The sequence below is a fragment of the Trachinotus anak genome, unplaced genomic scaffold (assembly GCF_046630095.1).
Source record: "Trachinotus anak isolate AG129_WGS33_773 ecotype Australia unplaced genomic scaffold, CSIRO_AGI_Tana_v1 ptg000024l, whole genome shotgun sequence".
In the NCBI taxonomy this organism is placed as follows: Eukaryota; Metazoa; Chordata; class Actinopteri; order Carangiformes; family Carangidae; genus Trachinotus; species Trachinotus anak.
Genome location: NW_027273875.1, coordinates 11094386 through 11110676, shown reverse-complemented (window position 1 = coordinate 11110676; position 16291 = coordinate 11094386). Strand labels below are relative to the sequence as shown.

Here is a 16291-nt window from a genome sequence, read left to right as displayed (position 1 = left end):
CCTGACCAAAACACACACACTTTTGGTTTTGAGGAGTGTTTTCAAAACAGGGTAAATATGTACAATTTGTCTGTGGCTACATGATGGCACAAGCAGCTCTCCACAGAAGAAGAAATTTCTCCCATTTTTGAAGATGTTGTCAATCAGTGTGGTGTTCGCTCTACTTCAGTGAATAAACGGAGCTGAAATTAAATTGTTCTATGTGTGTGTGTGTCTGTTTTTTCCTCAGACCAGTGCGGTGCTGTGCTCTGGCGGCTGTGCTCTGCTGGCTGTCAGCTCCCTGTTGGCCATCATCACCATCTTCCTGCCCAGTGGAGGATGTGAGAGGAGGATCTGCACCCTGGCTGGGTACATGCAGATGGCTGCAGGTCAGTACAGATGTGAATACACACAGAGACACAGGAGCTTGCGCACACTCGTACTAGATACAGATAAAGACATGAATTTTTTAATTAGTAAACCCCTGCATCAGTTTAAAATTCATCTTTTCAGCATCTTTCACCATCGCCTTCACCACTCTGCAACAAGCATTGATAGTTCTGCCTATTACCAGAGCTGTAAAAAAAACCGAGCTGACTTTGTTACCCATCCGTCAAAAAACAAACCAAAAAAAAAAAAAAAAGAAGAAGAAACAAAAGAAACAGCTCAAATACCATTGCTGCTAGGCAACCAGAGTCTGCATGGCACTTGTAGGGGTGAATTGGTGAAGGGAAGGCGAGGATAGATTTAGAGCCTGCTGTAAAAAGACAATTACGCCTCCTTAACACAGGTCATTGGTTCAGGGCTACATGTGGCTTATCAGGCCGCTGCTTTCACTCCAACAGAGAAGAAGTCTCGTAAACAAAGTGCGGTCTTGTCAGTGGTTAGGCTTTAAAAACCCCATAATACAGCACAGCTCATGTCACTGCTCAGCGCCGGCCTTCACACTCCTGCCTTGTGCATCAGACCATTTTAATGGCAGTTTGTACAAATGTGAAGCCTTTTACTGTTCTTCAATGAGACGATATGGTTCACATGTGCTTTAGTTGCGGCAGCATACAGTATTTTCTTATACGTGTTGCCCTTTACCATTATGATACTGCAAAAGTCAGCTCTTATTCTGCTTTTACTGACTATTTGCACTGTTTAAGATAACATAATAAGACATATATCTTGCACAAATTATTTCTTAAAATGTAAGTGAGCAGCAAGTCTCTTTAACAACTACATCAAAATATAATTTTTCATGTAATAAATTACTGTAAAATTTGTGACGTTCTAATCAGCCTCCGCTGTGGGCACAGAAGCTGAGCGATATACAGTAGCTACTGCTGTGGACGGGGAAAGCATATCTTAGCCACTTTAAAACATGTCCACAGATGATTTCAGTTTAAGTGTACACTTTATTTTGAATATTTTCACTGCTTTCTAAATACAGTTTGTTAACACTAAGCGTAGGTGTGCTTGTGCGTAGTAATACGGTAGTTCAACAGTTCATAAAATGTAGGTCCAAAGCAAAGTGCTGATTTATGGCAAGATAAAGGGGTGAAAATGTTCAAAATAAGGCTTGATATTTTTCTGTGAGCGTTTTTTAAAGTGACTAAAATCTGTTTCTGTGAATGTCCCGATCCACAGTAGTATATCGCTCAGCTTCTGTCCTGATCTGAATATACTGCAGGTAACACACAGACTATAGATAACAACCCCACGTCGAATAACCCCAACTATCGCCTTAAGTGCTAATTAGCAAATCTCAGCACGCTAACAGACCACACTAAATTGGTGAAAGTGGTAAGCATTGTACCTGCTGAATATCAGCATGTTAGTATTGTCATTATGAGCCTGTTAGCATGCTGACATTAGCATTGAGCTTAATGCAGTACAGCCTCATAGAGCTGCTAGCATGGCTGTAGGTCTTGTGGCATTTCTAAAGCTCCTCTAGCCCTGACCTGCTAGCATACCATTTTGATTTACTAAGTCTCAAGCCACTTCATCTGCTCACTCTTCAGATCAACGGATCCACAAACTCTTAATTGTTATTTTCCCCCTCTCTCATTTATTTAGTATCAGTAGCAATTATGTAGCCTCTATGCTTGAGAATATTGAGTAGCTAATTTAAATCTCTGCATGTGGCATTTAACTCAGCATAATTAGCGGCTGAATTCATTGTGCAGGTTAAATCTTTATTGGCAAAGCTGAAACTTTGACAGGGCATGGTTAATGTTGTGTTTGAAGTGGTGCTTATTCCTTACAGTCATACCTCTCTGTCTGACTCCAGAATCAGATCAATGTTGCTTTGGGAAGATGAGAAGGAGTTTGTGGCAAAGCAGAGCCTCTTTCGTGAGTGTGTGTGTGCATCCGTGTGTGTAATCCTGTTCATTGTGTCTTTCATTGCGACAGACTTTGCTAAACAACAATGTGAAGTGAGGAACCGGGCCTTTGTTGCGTTTCCAGGTCGACTCTTGTCTAGATAGACAGAGGTTTCACAGAGAGCCCACAAAGCCCTGAGGAGGGTAGATCAGAAGAGTGTTTGTTTTCCCAGCATTGTAAGTACGTCTGTGTGTGCCTCTCTGTGTGTGTGTGTGTGTGTGTGCGTGTGTGTGTGTTGAGAGGGTGATATCAAAGTGAGCTGATAAACTGAAACAAGCAGATTAAGAACAATGGTTTTCTTTGTGGTGTGCATACTATCAGTGTTGTTTTTGAAGATTTGTGTTTTCTAGCAGATTGGGAGAAGTGAACTGCTGACGAGACGCTACTTGTCAACTTTCCCTTTGCAGATAGAAGTGATGCCTGTTTTGATCCCAATGTTTTCTACAGTATCTGACAGGCAAAGGAGACGTGTGTGTGTGTGTGTGTGTGTGTGTGATGTTGTGTTACTAATGAGGGCTGAAAGTCATCGAGAAGACATATGATGAAACAAATGATAAAACAGAGGATAGCATTTTTGTGGTCATTACTACAAGGTTTTGGATTAAGTTAAAGATTAGAGTAAGTTAAGGATATGTGGAGGTGAGGGAAAAGCTCAGGGTTTAAGTGTGTTTTCCTGCTTTATTTTTAGTTTTTCTCATTGGAACAGACTGAATCAAGATACAGTGCAAGGTAAACCAATGACGTCAGACATGAAGGAAAGGACATGTTTATTTGATGGGCAGAGTGCTTGGACTGGACACTCACAGTGTTTATTGGGTAGGAAGTTTATTTGCATTTGTAAGCTGGAAAAGCAAAACAGATTTCAGATCAGGTACAAAGCAAAAAAAAAAAAAAAAACTGGCAGTAGGTGAAAAGATTCACAAACTGCCAGGAGGACGCTTTCGATGACATTAGACAATAAACCAGCATTTGCAGTATTATGTCCTGTAGGATTCAACTAGTGAATGGTTTAACATCCCCTCCACATGTGTTATGACTTGTGAAAATATAATCCTTTCAATAATAATAACTGCCTATTTTTGATTTTTTTTCACAAAAGTAGTTAATTTTAGTTTTTCTTTTTGTTTATTTTGTTTTGTTTTTGTTTAGTTTTTTTTAATTACATTGAAAAACAAAGAATCTATAAATGTGCAGTATAGTTTGTTTTAATAGTTCACGTCACTGAAAAGTGCCTGTTGCATATTGGACTATGATTAGTGTAGTGATAAGAGTGGAGGGACTGTAAAATTAAAAGTTCAGATTTTACAATGAAAAAGTGACCAGTTGCTTTAAGGTTAGTTTGGTAGTCAGTTAAGGTTCTCAGATGTACAGTAATGCAAGTGTGTGCACGTTGTGTTTGTATACACAGTGTGTCCATGTGCATGTACAGTATGTTGCAGATTTACTTTGGTATTTTATCATCTTTCCACTGCCACCATTTCGAGTTAATTAAGGCTAAAGCTGCTGGTGCCTTCTGCAGCCCCCTTACTAACAATATGTGGACATTATTCAAAGAATCTGCACTCATAACTAAGACTCACGACAGCATTAACTGGAGGCTGAATCATTTTAATGCCTCCTGTAAACTGTGGCCATGTACAGCCCTCCTCCAGAACAGACACTTGCTGTTTCCATTTACGACAACATCTGCTGTATCACTGTTACACAGCTAGATTGTAGGAGGAACAACCCAGCAATGTTCTTAGTAGCAGGAGCGTGCAGCCTTATGACCTTACATATTATCAATCCTGTCATGTCTTGCTCTATAAAGACACAGGCACACACATGCACTCACACACAGCCGAGGGCTGGGTCGAACCAGGAAAAGCCTTTTTTCGAGATAAACCTGCCCAGCTCTTTCTTTTCTCAGCCCAGTGGTCCCATGGGTGAGGTCCAGAATTAGAAGTGAACTTGCAGAGCCTCCACTGGCTCAGCTCGGCGCTCCATCCAGTGGGTTAGCTGCTGCGCCGCCGCCATCAATGTTTTACGCTCAGAGAGAGGGAGGCTGAACATTTCTGTGGGCTAAGGCGGCGGAGCTTTTTACTCTGTCGTGCATATTTCATCGGCCTGTTCTTCTTAGTGGTCAGGATCTATTGGATTGGACGGCTCTTTGGTCAGGCGGTGTGTGTGGTGTGTGTGTGTGTGTGTGTGTGTGTGTGTAGAGAGAGGAAGACATGCACTCAGACTCACAATCTGCCATCTGCCCGTTTGTCAGTGACAGTAACTTGAGCTTTATTCTTGCTGGTAATTTCAGCTCATTTTACTCAGACTCATCCACTGACAGAAGCAGCTGAAGACCACCTTGGGGTTTCATTGTGCAACGACGCTCAGGCAGATTCTCACAGTGCGGTTATCTGTTCAGGGATGAAAACATGTCACACTCCGCTGAGCGTACAAGCACCCACTGCACATACAAGCCTAATCTCAGCTGCTTCCCTGCAGGGTTATAGCCATATTAACATATAGAGATCATTTACATCGTGTGCTTACATAAAATTAGCCTGAAGTTTTTATTTGCTGCATTGATTGCCTGTTGTTTTCTCTTCGTTATTGATTTGACTCCAGGTGAGTGGTATTCCTGCTCAAAAAGATGTTTTAAAGTGGTTCTTTGGGAGTTTCATGGGTTGGAGACTTGAAAGGGATACGCCTGCAGGACTGTTTTTCTGCTCTTGAAAGAAATATGAACCTGAGTGTTTTTTTTTCTTACCTGTACAGTCAGAGATGTTTGTGTTGCTCTGTCTGAAGCAGCAGCAGCAGCAGCTGCAGCAGCCTGTGGTTTCTCATTGTTACATGGAGAGATAAAAGGAGAGGAATGGCACTCAGCAATAAATGGGGAACCACACGTGAAATCTGGCTTTACTTTGAGCACTGAATCTGACAGAACTGTTTGGTGACGTTTCAGTTTGTAACCCATCATGGTCCAGGGATGATTTGTTTTATAACAAAATATAAGAAATATCTTTCTCACGTTGTGTCAAGATCTTACTGAAATCCTTTTACCTTGTTTACAGCAGTAGTTCCATTTTTCACGTGTTACCTTCAAAACAGCAAATTCAGCTCAAGCAAATTCTCTATGAACTGTGTACAGTTATTTTTTATCTTTTCAGATATGATAATCTGAATGTTTTCTAGCCTCGCTAGCAGCATGGCTCCAGGGATGGCAATGTCAGTCTGACGGTTGGTTGGTTCACCACTTTGAGACATGCATGACCCCTGTCTGGATCAAAATATTAGCAGGCTAACATTTGCTAATTTTGAAATAAGATGGTGAACATGGTGAATATACTGTCCTGCATAATATTATCATTTTAGCATTGTCATTACGACATCCTGACGTTAGCATTTAGTTTAGAGCACGGCTTCGTGCTGAGTTGCTTGAATGGCTGTCAACCCTGAGTCTTGTTACAGGGATCAGGAGATAAAACCAGTATTTCACTGAGAATTGTCTCAAAAATAATTCTGTGTAGCAGAAATATCTTTTTTCCCCTCTTTATGTTGTGACCCTTGGCAGGTCCTGACCCACATATTGGGAACCACTGATTTAGAGAAATATTTGATATATGGTTTTGAGTGTTGAGAGCTAGAGGGCACAAACTAACCTGTCGTAACAACTAGTCCATTCTTCTGGTATCTGCAGATATTTTTTTTTTAGCCCCAGGACTGTATTTAAATCAGAGCCGTGACACTTCGGCTGCTCTTGGCGCTGAATGAACCAATTTTACAGTCGAAGCAGAATGAATGAAACGATTCTGTGAAGGAATGTTATCGTTTGCTCGGTGGAGCAACTTCTGGCTGAAGAAAGTTTCTAATTTGGAGCTGAACTCCATCCAACCCTGTGTACCCCGTGAATATTTCCCTTTGTAGATTTCCCCTGTGCAACCTTCTGAAACCGTGCCCTCTTATCTGCATCCTCATCACAGAGTCCTTCAGTGTTTTCATCCCAACCCCGGCTGCCTGGGAAAGGAAAGGGAGTTTGTGTTTCTGTGTATGTGCGTTCCCTCCCTCATATACACTCTCACATCCAGTTTCATTGTGCTGATGCCGAGGAAGCCCGGCCTGCTGTGTCAGCGTTCCCTTGGGCAAAGCTGCTATGCACATGTCCTCCAAAGCATGGTGATGAAAATAGGAAGTTGCTTTGATCAAAGCACCTGCTGTGTTTTTGCAGCGCTGCTGTCGCCGCCTGAGCCCATATGGTACCTGGCGCCAGCTGTCAATCAACTCTCCGATACAGATGAATACGTTTATCACACCAGGCTGGATTAGAGCAGCAGAACGTGTCCCTCCAACAATTAAATTACACTTCAGACAATCGGGAAGGATGGTTGGACCATTGTTCATGTCACCATTAGGATTCTGAGAGTTCTTCCTTGAAAAAGTCTCAGACTGAGTGAGAGAACTTCTTCTTGGAGAGCAAACATTACCAAAACATTGTTGGATTATCTGCCATCTTTGAACTCCTTCCAGCTGCCTCAGGGCGCACAATGTAGCCGTTCCTGTCCAGTTTTACACTTTTCTGTAAATCAATGCTCCTTTTTCTGACCCGTCACTCCTCCATCTTCCATCCAGTTATTTTTCTTTCATCCTTTTCTCTTAACTCCTCTCTGCTGTGCAGAGAACTCCCCATAAGCACATCTTTATTGCAATCAGAGCCCCAAACCTCTCTCTGCTTGTTTTTTTGTCGATCGCTGATATTTCATTCTGTTTCATCATGAGTCATGAGCAGCTCGAGGCTCTCATACACCTCAAAAGTACGTTTTTGCAGGGAGAACTAGTTCACCACCAAATCACACTGATCTCCCAAAGAAATCACAGGCAGAAAAGTCGAATTAGCTTCTACACACCAGTGCCTGCTGTGTTTTTATGTGTCTGTTTTTGTGGCCGCTGACAAAATGTGACCCAGTTTAGATGCAGTGTGACGCCGACATTGTACCCTCTTTACCTGTGACTCACAGCGTGCTGACAATAGATATTAATCATAGACCTGTGTCTTGTCAGTCAGAGTTGTGTGTTTGTGCGTTGTGTGTATGTGTGTCACTTTTTGTATAATCAGAGCTGCATTATGCTCTTGCTGCTGACAATAATGTGATTGGTCACATCTCACCATCGCTGCCTCCTGCACACACACACACACACACACACACATACACATGCAGCAATCTGAACATTTTCTTTGGGTTTGTGCTCCACTTCTACAAATCTCATTAATTAAATAGGACGAGAGCAGATTTACACAGAAATCATTAATATTTACTGGAGAAACACTCCACCGCCACTTCATCTGCAAACTTGACAAAGCTTTTACAAACATACAACAAGTTTGATTCATTCATTAACATGTTTTGCTGCTGTATTACAGCATCTTTCATTTTTGCAAATGTACCCAAATGGCTAAACCGGGCCTAATGTCTACTTATGAATCAAAGCCTGTGCGTGTTTGTGTATTTGTGTACGCTAAGCTTGGTCGTTGGTCAAATCTGATGTCTACTGTAATTATGAGCGCAGCAGCACTTGGCTCTGCTCACTCACTGATACATTACCCACAAAAACCACGGTAATTGGTCCACCAGACAGTTAGAGCCGGACTGTAATTAAGACTGAACTTTCATCCTGTCCAATTCACTGGAGAGCTCTCATATAGATGTCTCAGATCAACAGTTTTTTTTAAAAATCTGTCTTTAATGTTGCTTTTTGAAAGTACATCTGTGCTTTGATATTTTCCTCTTCATCAAATGTGAAGAGGCAAGAATAGCCGGGTGTTTCAGAGATTTTTATATTCATGTTCTTTACAATATTGATTAACCTTCCTTATCTTCTGCATATGCTGCAAACCCTTTCTCTCTGCTTCTGTATACCCATTTCTAATACACACACACCCACACACTGAAACTGTTCTAGTGTATGGTTTCGCCTTTGCAAGTAACAAATGACATGGTGACGGACGGAGTAGAGGAGGGAGATGGACGGAGGCACACTGAAAGAAGAGGAGGGGGAAATGTGGCACTTTATTTTTTTAGTTTTTCATATTTGTTCTGGTGGACCGACTCTGTCCTCTGTCCTGTCAGATGGAGGAGAACCGGCGCAGGGTTTCTTATTCCTCTCCTGTCTCTCCCTGCTCTTCCATCATCCTGGCAAAAAAAAACACACACACACACACACACACACACACACACACACACACTCTCACTCAAAGAACCAGTGGCTATGCATATTACATGAGTCCTCCACCTCTGAAGGCCTCTCAGCTTTTTTCATTTTGCAACTTACAGCAGAGATGATGAGGTGGAAGCCGGATCCAGCACTTAACGGCTGTTTCCTTTCTTTACTGCAGATATGAGACTCTGCTGTTTGTGCTGCAGTTTAAAACTGGCAGTGTAATTTGGTAACGTCTTTGTGTCATAATTGTAAACATTTGAGACCAGGAAATTAGTGAAATTCATTGTCTATTGATCCGCTGGTAACTATATTTCCCTCTTGCTTTCTTTTAATTTCCCTGTACTTGACGTTGCTCTGTATGACTTCCCCTTGGGTTTGCAGAGGATGCTTCACATGTTGGTGGGGATTTTTCTAAAGCAACCTCTTCCCTCTTAATTGAGTTTTTACAAAACAATATCTGAGATTTACTTGGATCCAGCAAAACAGAGATTATAAGCAGAGGTCACACAACGAGATGACGTTCACTGCTGCACAGTACGCAAAACACAGGCCAGGAGCTTGTTGATGGACTACACACAGGGTCAGCTGGTGAACTGCTGTAGCAGGCGAGCTAACTGCTAACTCGCTGGGCTAGCTATTTTCTCTCTCCTCCTCTGTTCCCCATTTTGTTCAATAAAAAGTTAATAAGGAGGGGAAATAAAGCTCTGCACGTATTTGTTCCATCAGCCTCGCTCTTACAGCTGTCTGCTCACCATTGCTCTTTTAAAGAACAGATTTTACTCTTATACATTTGGTCAATAAATGCAAATAAATTAATAAATATTGATTTTGGACTTTGGCTCTCTGTTCCCTTCAAAGGTCAGCACTGTCAAGACGGCTTGATATTGGTCAATAGCACAAATGTGGACATGAACTGGACATGAAAAATTAATATTGTCTTTATTTTACCCCTGTGAGTGAATCTACTGATTCGCTGTGATTTCACTGTAAACTTTGCTGTTTGAAATCCAGGTGTGACCTGACATATTCTGGACGTGTGTGCCCCTGTGCCGACACTCTGCTGTGTGATCTGGCTGTTTAACTAGTCTTCACTGAATATTCATAGATGTAGATGGTTGTGGGGTCCAACAGGTCAAGACTTGGTTGTAGGGTTAGAGTCAGGGACCAACTAGATCAGTGATGGATCTGGGGCCGACAAGTTCAGTAAGACAAGGATGTGTGTGTGTGTGTGTGTGTGTGTGTGTTTGTCTTCCAGGAATTCCCACTAGTGCTTGTTTGATGAGCACAACAGCCGGGATGACTCATTGTTGTGTCTGTAGGATTGCAGCTGTTTTAGTCCTCCACTCTGGGCCCTCAGCTGTATACACACACACACACACACACACACACACACACACTTGGATGAGTGTTTATGTGTGTTTTTTTCAGTTTCATTTCTCTTTTGTGGTTTTATCCTCTCCCCTCTCACACAGTGATTGATCCTCCGCTCAGAGCCTTCTCCTGAGTGCATGCTGATGAGTGAAAGCTTGTCCCGCGCTGTCGTGTTTCTGTGTGTGCCATCTGCCTTGTTGGGAATCCGTTTTTGTAGGAAATGAAGGGTTGAGACCACCGCTACCTGTCACGCACACACACACACACACACACACACACATACTTGTACTTCCAACTTTGTGAGGACACTCATTGACATAATGCATTCCCTAGCCCCTTACCCTAACCTTAACCATCACAACTGAGTGCCTAACCCTAACCCTGACCCTAACCTTAACCTAAACCTAATTCTAACCATAACTCTAAAAAGTCTTAACCCTCAAAATGTGATTTTAAGGTGTCTCAAAAAGTGAGGACTGGTCAAAATGTCCTCACTTTCCCAAAATGTCCTCACTCTGTTAGTAAAATACTTTTTTTTGGTCCTTACTATGTAGCAAGTACAAGTACACAGACACAGACACACACACACACACACACACACACACACACACACACACACACACACACACACACACACCATGATTCATTAGGCCATGCTGCTCAATTGCTATTGCTTTTCTTGTGTTTATGACTTCCTCATTTGCATGAGGTAAAATGAATGTGTTTGCTCTGCTAAGTGAATTAAAAATGCTGCGTCTGAGGACTGTGTGTAGGTGTGTACATGCATGTATGCTGACAAACCTACTGTGAATTCCTGTACACATGCTATATGTTGTGAAACAATGGGATGAAAGAGATTTCACCTGAAGAAATTCCGCCTTTGACAGGTTTAAGCAGAATCTGCCCACTGACCACCTTCACAGTTAAGCAGGGAGAAAAAAAAATCCTCTGAAGGAATAGGGATTTTGGGAAACAGGCTTATTTGGTTTCTTACTGAGATTTAGATGAGAAGATCGATACCACTCTTATGTCTGTTGATTAAACATAAGCTTACAGCCAGCAGCTTAGCTTAGCATAAAGAGTGAAAACAGGGAAACAGCTATGGCTCTGTCTGCCTACCAGAGCTTATAAACCTGTAAAGATCACCAATTAACACATTAGACTAGAGTCAATCTCTAAATGTGTATATTCCTAAATGTGGAAGTATTTATTTAAAGGCCATGTTGAGTGACAGTGGTTAGAAAAAGAAAGCTCTACAGCTAAAGGGCAAGCAATCATATTTTAAATACAGCAATTTCTGCTAGTTCTGTGCACGACGCTGATAAAACGTGCACAAGAGAAGACAGAAAAATAACATAATGTTTTGAACCAGCAGGGACTATTTTCTCTGTGCGTACAGTTGCTGATCCTGCAGGTCTGCAAAGGCAGAGAGAGCAGCAGAGGGACGATTTTCTCACATATACATCAGCAGCAGCAGCAGCAGCAGCAGCTCGGCCGGGGACAGACGGCACATTCAGAGTCAGCTGGATAAGAGGAGATATCAGGTAGATGCAGTGAGGTTGTTGAAGAGCAAGTGGGCACAGTGGTCAGTATCAGATCAGCAGCAAAAGCAGGACAAAGTTTATCACGCTCTCCTAGAACTAGAGCCGCTTTAGAAAACCCACCAGAATTCTGTGATCTCCAAGTGGAAAATCTGACAAAAGAGACAAATTCTGAAATGAGATCTAGCTGTTGTTTTGTTGTTTATGTTCATACAGTTATATACAATATATATCCTGTTACAATTATATTGAAGGGGGGTTTGTTCTTCCTGTTCGTTGTTGCTCAGATTCCCTTAAAGAGCAGAATGTTTCTGCCAGTTTTTTTTTTTTTTGCCCAGGTACAGTAGTACTATTAACAGTGTGAACTCTAACTCTGATCCTGTAAACACAACAAAAACACTTAATGTCTCTATGTTTCCACACAAGGAGCTTACAGTGGACCACTCAGTCTTTTATGTGGTGCTGATGTGTGTGTGATGTGTGTGTGATGAGCACACAGCTGCTCTCAGTGCTCATACATGCCCCCTCAGACTGCAGACTGTGTGTGTGTGTGTGTGTGTGTGTGTGTGTGTGTGTGTGTGTGTGCGCGCGCGTGTAGTATTATGATTAGCCATGAGTAAATTTCTAACATACCTCTATATCATTATGAAAAAGATGTAGTCACAGGTGCATGCCCTTTACACACACACACACACACACACACACACACACACACACACACACACACTTGTACTTCTATCTTTCTGAGGACACTCATTGACATAATGCATTCCCTAGCCCCTTACCCTGACATTAACTTAAACCTAATTCTAACCATAACTCTAAAACCAAGTCTTAACCCTCAAAATGTGATTTTAAGGTGTCTCAAAATGTCCGGCCAAAATGTCCTCACTTTCCCAAAATGTCCTCACTCTGTTAGTAAAATACTTTTTTTGGTCCTTACTATGTAGCAAGTACAAGTACACACATACACACACACACACACACCTAAAGTTAGATGTAAAGGGCTCTACGTTCCTGTCTTGACCCCCCAGAGCCCCACATACAGTTGGTGCCTCCTTAAATCAAACAAACACTCTTTCACGCAAACAGGCAGGTAGACATATGGGTGAGTTCACACATGTACAGATGCAATACTCACTCTCTGTCTGGATTATATATCACCCACGCATATGCACACACACACACACACACACACCTTTGTTGTTGGTCCTAAAGATGCATATCTGTGGCTCTGCAGAGGAAGAGGATATGATACGTACATGTCTCATATCGCACCATGAAGCTGGAGCTCAAATCAGTATTCAGGGAGAGAGCACAAACACTAAGACACACACACACACACACACACACACACACACACACACAGAGGTGTCATAAAAGCACTCAGTTGTGGATGGTTTCTCTCTCCCTGCATGAGGACCAGACATATTATTCTGGACCTGTCCACATGTACAGTACACACACACGCACACAAAAACATAAACACACACAAACATATAAATACACATTCACACCCACACACACACTCTATCTATTGATTTCATCAGCCATTTTTGTAATGAAATCTGTCCTCATGTTTTCACCCGCTGATCCACTTGTCCCATGTTATTGATCTGGGGCTGTAGGTGTGTGAAGATGTTTTACCATAACAGTGACATGTGACCTACTGTCTGGATTCTGAAGCCGATGTCTCTTTAATTAAAAACATTTAATATGATTTTATATAATTGTAAATTGAATGTATTTCTGTATTGGACTGTTGTTTGGACAAAACATACACACACATATTTGAATATGTTAACTGTGTTGGACATTTTTATGTTTTCGGGTCGTCTTTTGACGCGTCCGTCCCATTCTCGTGAACGTGATGTCTCAGTAACGCCTCATGGTGAACACACAGTTTTGGCCTTGTGAAATCTTTAAGGGAATCCCTTCAAATTTGACACATTCACTTGGACTCAAGGATGAACTGATTACATTTTGGCAGTCTGAGGTCAAAGGTCAAGCTCACTGTGACCTCACTAAACACTTTTTTGGCTATAACTCAAGAATTAATATGCTAATTATGACTCAATTTAACACAAATGGCTATTAAGATGAAATGATGAAGTGATTTTATATCCAAAAGGTCGAAGGTCAACTTCACTCTGACATCCTAATGTTCCGCAAAAACACCTCAACACCAGTTTCCTGCCACTTGTCTGGTTGGCGGAGGCTAGATAGATTGAAGAATTAACTGATCAATGGAATTAGGTAATTTTTAAGGTTTTTAAGGTTTTATTTTGCTGCATTTCTGATCATTTGTTCCTGTGCTCATGAACTTAGGACCTCATGACCTCTTAAGCTATGAGTTCAAGTAAATAAAGAAAATGTGTTTGATCTCCATGATAGCAGCCTTCTATGAAACTAAATAATGCTTGTGGAGTCACGTAAAACACACACACACACACACACACACACACACACACACACACACACACACACACACACACACACACACACAATATTCCCTCCTAATTGATATGTCCTGTGTGCGTGCTCACACGACTCTTGTTGATTGATCTGCTGATGGGATGGATGCTCTCAAGCTTGTGATCTAATCTGTAACAGCAAAGAAGTAGAGACATCTGAAGATAGAGAGGATAGGAGGGAGAGAGATCTGTGTCTTTCCTCCTGTCTCTCTCCCTCTCTCTCTCTCTGTCTCTCTCTCTCTTTGTCCCAGCACATCCCTCACCTCGCTCGCCTCTTTCTGATTACAGTTTAAAGAAGGCATCCCACAGGAGCAGACAGACAGGGGGGGGAGACGGATGGGAAGAGCAGCCAGTCTGGAACCAAACAGATTATAGCCTGGTCTCCCCCACCAGCCCGTCTTGTTCATTTCACTTCTTTCACCGTGTGACTGTGGGGTCAAAACGAGGCAGGAAGTGAAGTACGAATAAGACGGGATCACCTTGACAGATGCATTTCTCAACCATACCCTTTGTTGTCTCTTTGTATAGTTTTTGTACTGGACACTGGCTGAACTGTCACAGTGATGCTTGAGGGTTGCTGAACATCCACTAAATACCACTTTGACAAAACACTGCCCTGTGTTCAGTCATGTTTGTGGATACTCTCTGATATACAAACTGGTCTGACTGCTGCAACCACAACCCATATCTTAGATAAAGTTTCAGTTTAGGGATTTATTTTTGTAATTTTTCCCAATAATTCCTGTTGGTATTAAAACACTATTCTATTATTAGAGACATGCTCACTTTTTAATTTAAGTATGAACAAAAATGCTGGGTAAAAATCTACCTTAGTAACCTTGGCTACAAGTTGAAGAGATGCCAACAGCAGCAAAAATAACTGGCCATAGCAAAATAATGGTGCAGAACATTTCTTAACTTTAAATCTGACGCTGTGGACTTCCTCTCAGACAGCTGCAGACCCCAACTTGACCCCTGCATTTTTAGCCTGTATTTGTTCACATTTTGGCAAACTGGCACCAGTAAAAGTATATTGAGTTAGCTATCAGCAGCTCCTGTTTGCACTGCTCTCATGACAGCTATCACCGGATCACTTTGAAGAAAACTTAAAAACATGATCTTTCTCAGGCAAGTTCCGGAGATATGAGGTGCGTCTTTTTTCTGTGATTTCTAAGTGTATTCATGGAATTTATTCTTTATTAACAGTGGAGATAATGATATTCTGTGAGAGCCTAAGTCACACTGAACATGTCTGTCATGTTGGTGTGTGAAGATAACTCAGAGGGTTCACAGTGTGATGAGCACAGTTTTTGACACAAATTGCAGCAAGGGTTTTAAATATGTGCTGCAGGCCGCACTGGGGTGAGTAACGTCCCATTGTTTTCAGAACAGTGGTGTACACCTGTCCCTCTTACCTCACGCAGTGTCTTGTCTCTCCCTCAGCAGCTGTTGCAGGTTTAAACATCTGCAGCAGCTGTAATTGTTCATCGTTTCATCATTGTGCGTTCTAAACATTTTTACATGTCTGATGTCGTGTCTGTGTACATATGCTGAGCAGCTCGCCCCAATGAAAATACACTCCTGTGCCCATCCTGACCATTTCTCATGTCTCTCATCATGTTACGCTTGGTTGTAGAGATGTTTCCAGATTTCAGCAGTGAGTAAAATTTTATCAGAACCGACCAACATGATGGTCAAAGCTACAAAAATGAGACCAAAGCTGTAATAAGCCTTCAAGGAGGACAAGTCAAGTAACAGTGACAATGATTTTTCTTTTGTGATGAGGTGTTAGATGTCTATTAATCAGTTCTTGTTGTCGAGACTTCACAGCCTAATCTTATAATCCGTCCTGCTACTTTCCCCATTATCCCCTCTCACTGACAGGCAGATACAAACAACCTCAGTAGGGGCTAATACTGTGTCAGCGGGGCTGAATCGCCCATCCAAGGATGAGATGCTCACCATCTGCTGTGTTAAATGTTCAGACTTTCAGACTGTATTCTTTTGACAGCCTTTGATGCATTAATGATTTCTCTTGTCTCTCGGGTCTCTTGGTTTGGTCTAACCCTGTTTACTCTGGAGTTAGCTGCACTCTTTCATCATGGCTGGAATTCCCCTGGCTCTCAACTTCTAACCAAAGCATGTCAGAGAGATGGGAAGTATGAGGAGAAAAGTATATATTTGGCAGAGTTTGGGAAACCCGGGCTGTCATTGTTTACTCCTGAGGCTAATGCAGCTGAATAGTGCTCATCTTCAGACCTTTAAGATCGTTTCAGTGGAATTTCTGATGAATAAAAGCAAAACTCATCATCTAGATTTGAACTTATGAGTTTCCAGGACTCTGCGAATCTTGCTCCAAGATTA

The 16291-nt window shown here is 41.9% G+C and overlaps 1 protein-coding gene across 1 annotated transcript in view; it reads left to right on the top strand.

The window, feature by feature from the left end:
• The window catches only part of LOC139607694 (LHFPL tetraspan subfamily member 7 protein), a 95195-nt gene that overhangs the window by 25095 nt on the left and 53809 nt on the right, over positions 1-16291 (top strand). Inside the window, exon 2 of the mRNA XM_071460803.1 lies at positions 230-368. Coding sequence (XP_071316904.1) covers positions 230-368 — 139 coding nt within the window. The remainder of the gene's footprint in view (positions 1-229; positions 369-16291) is intronic.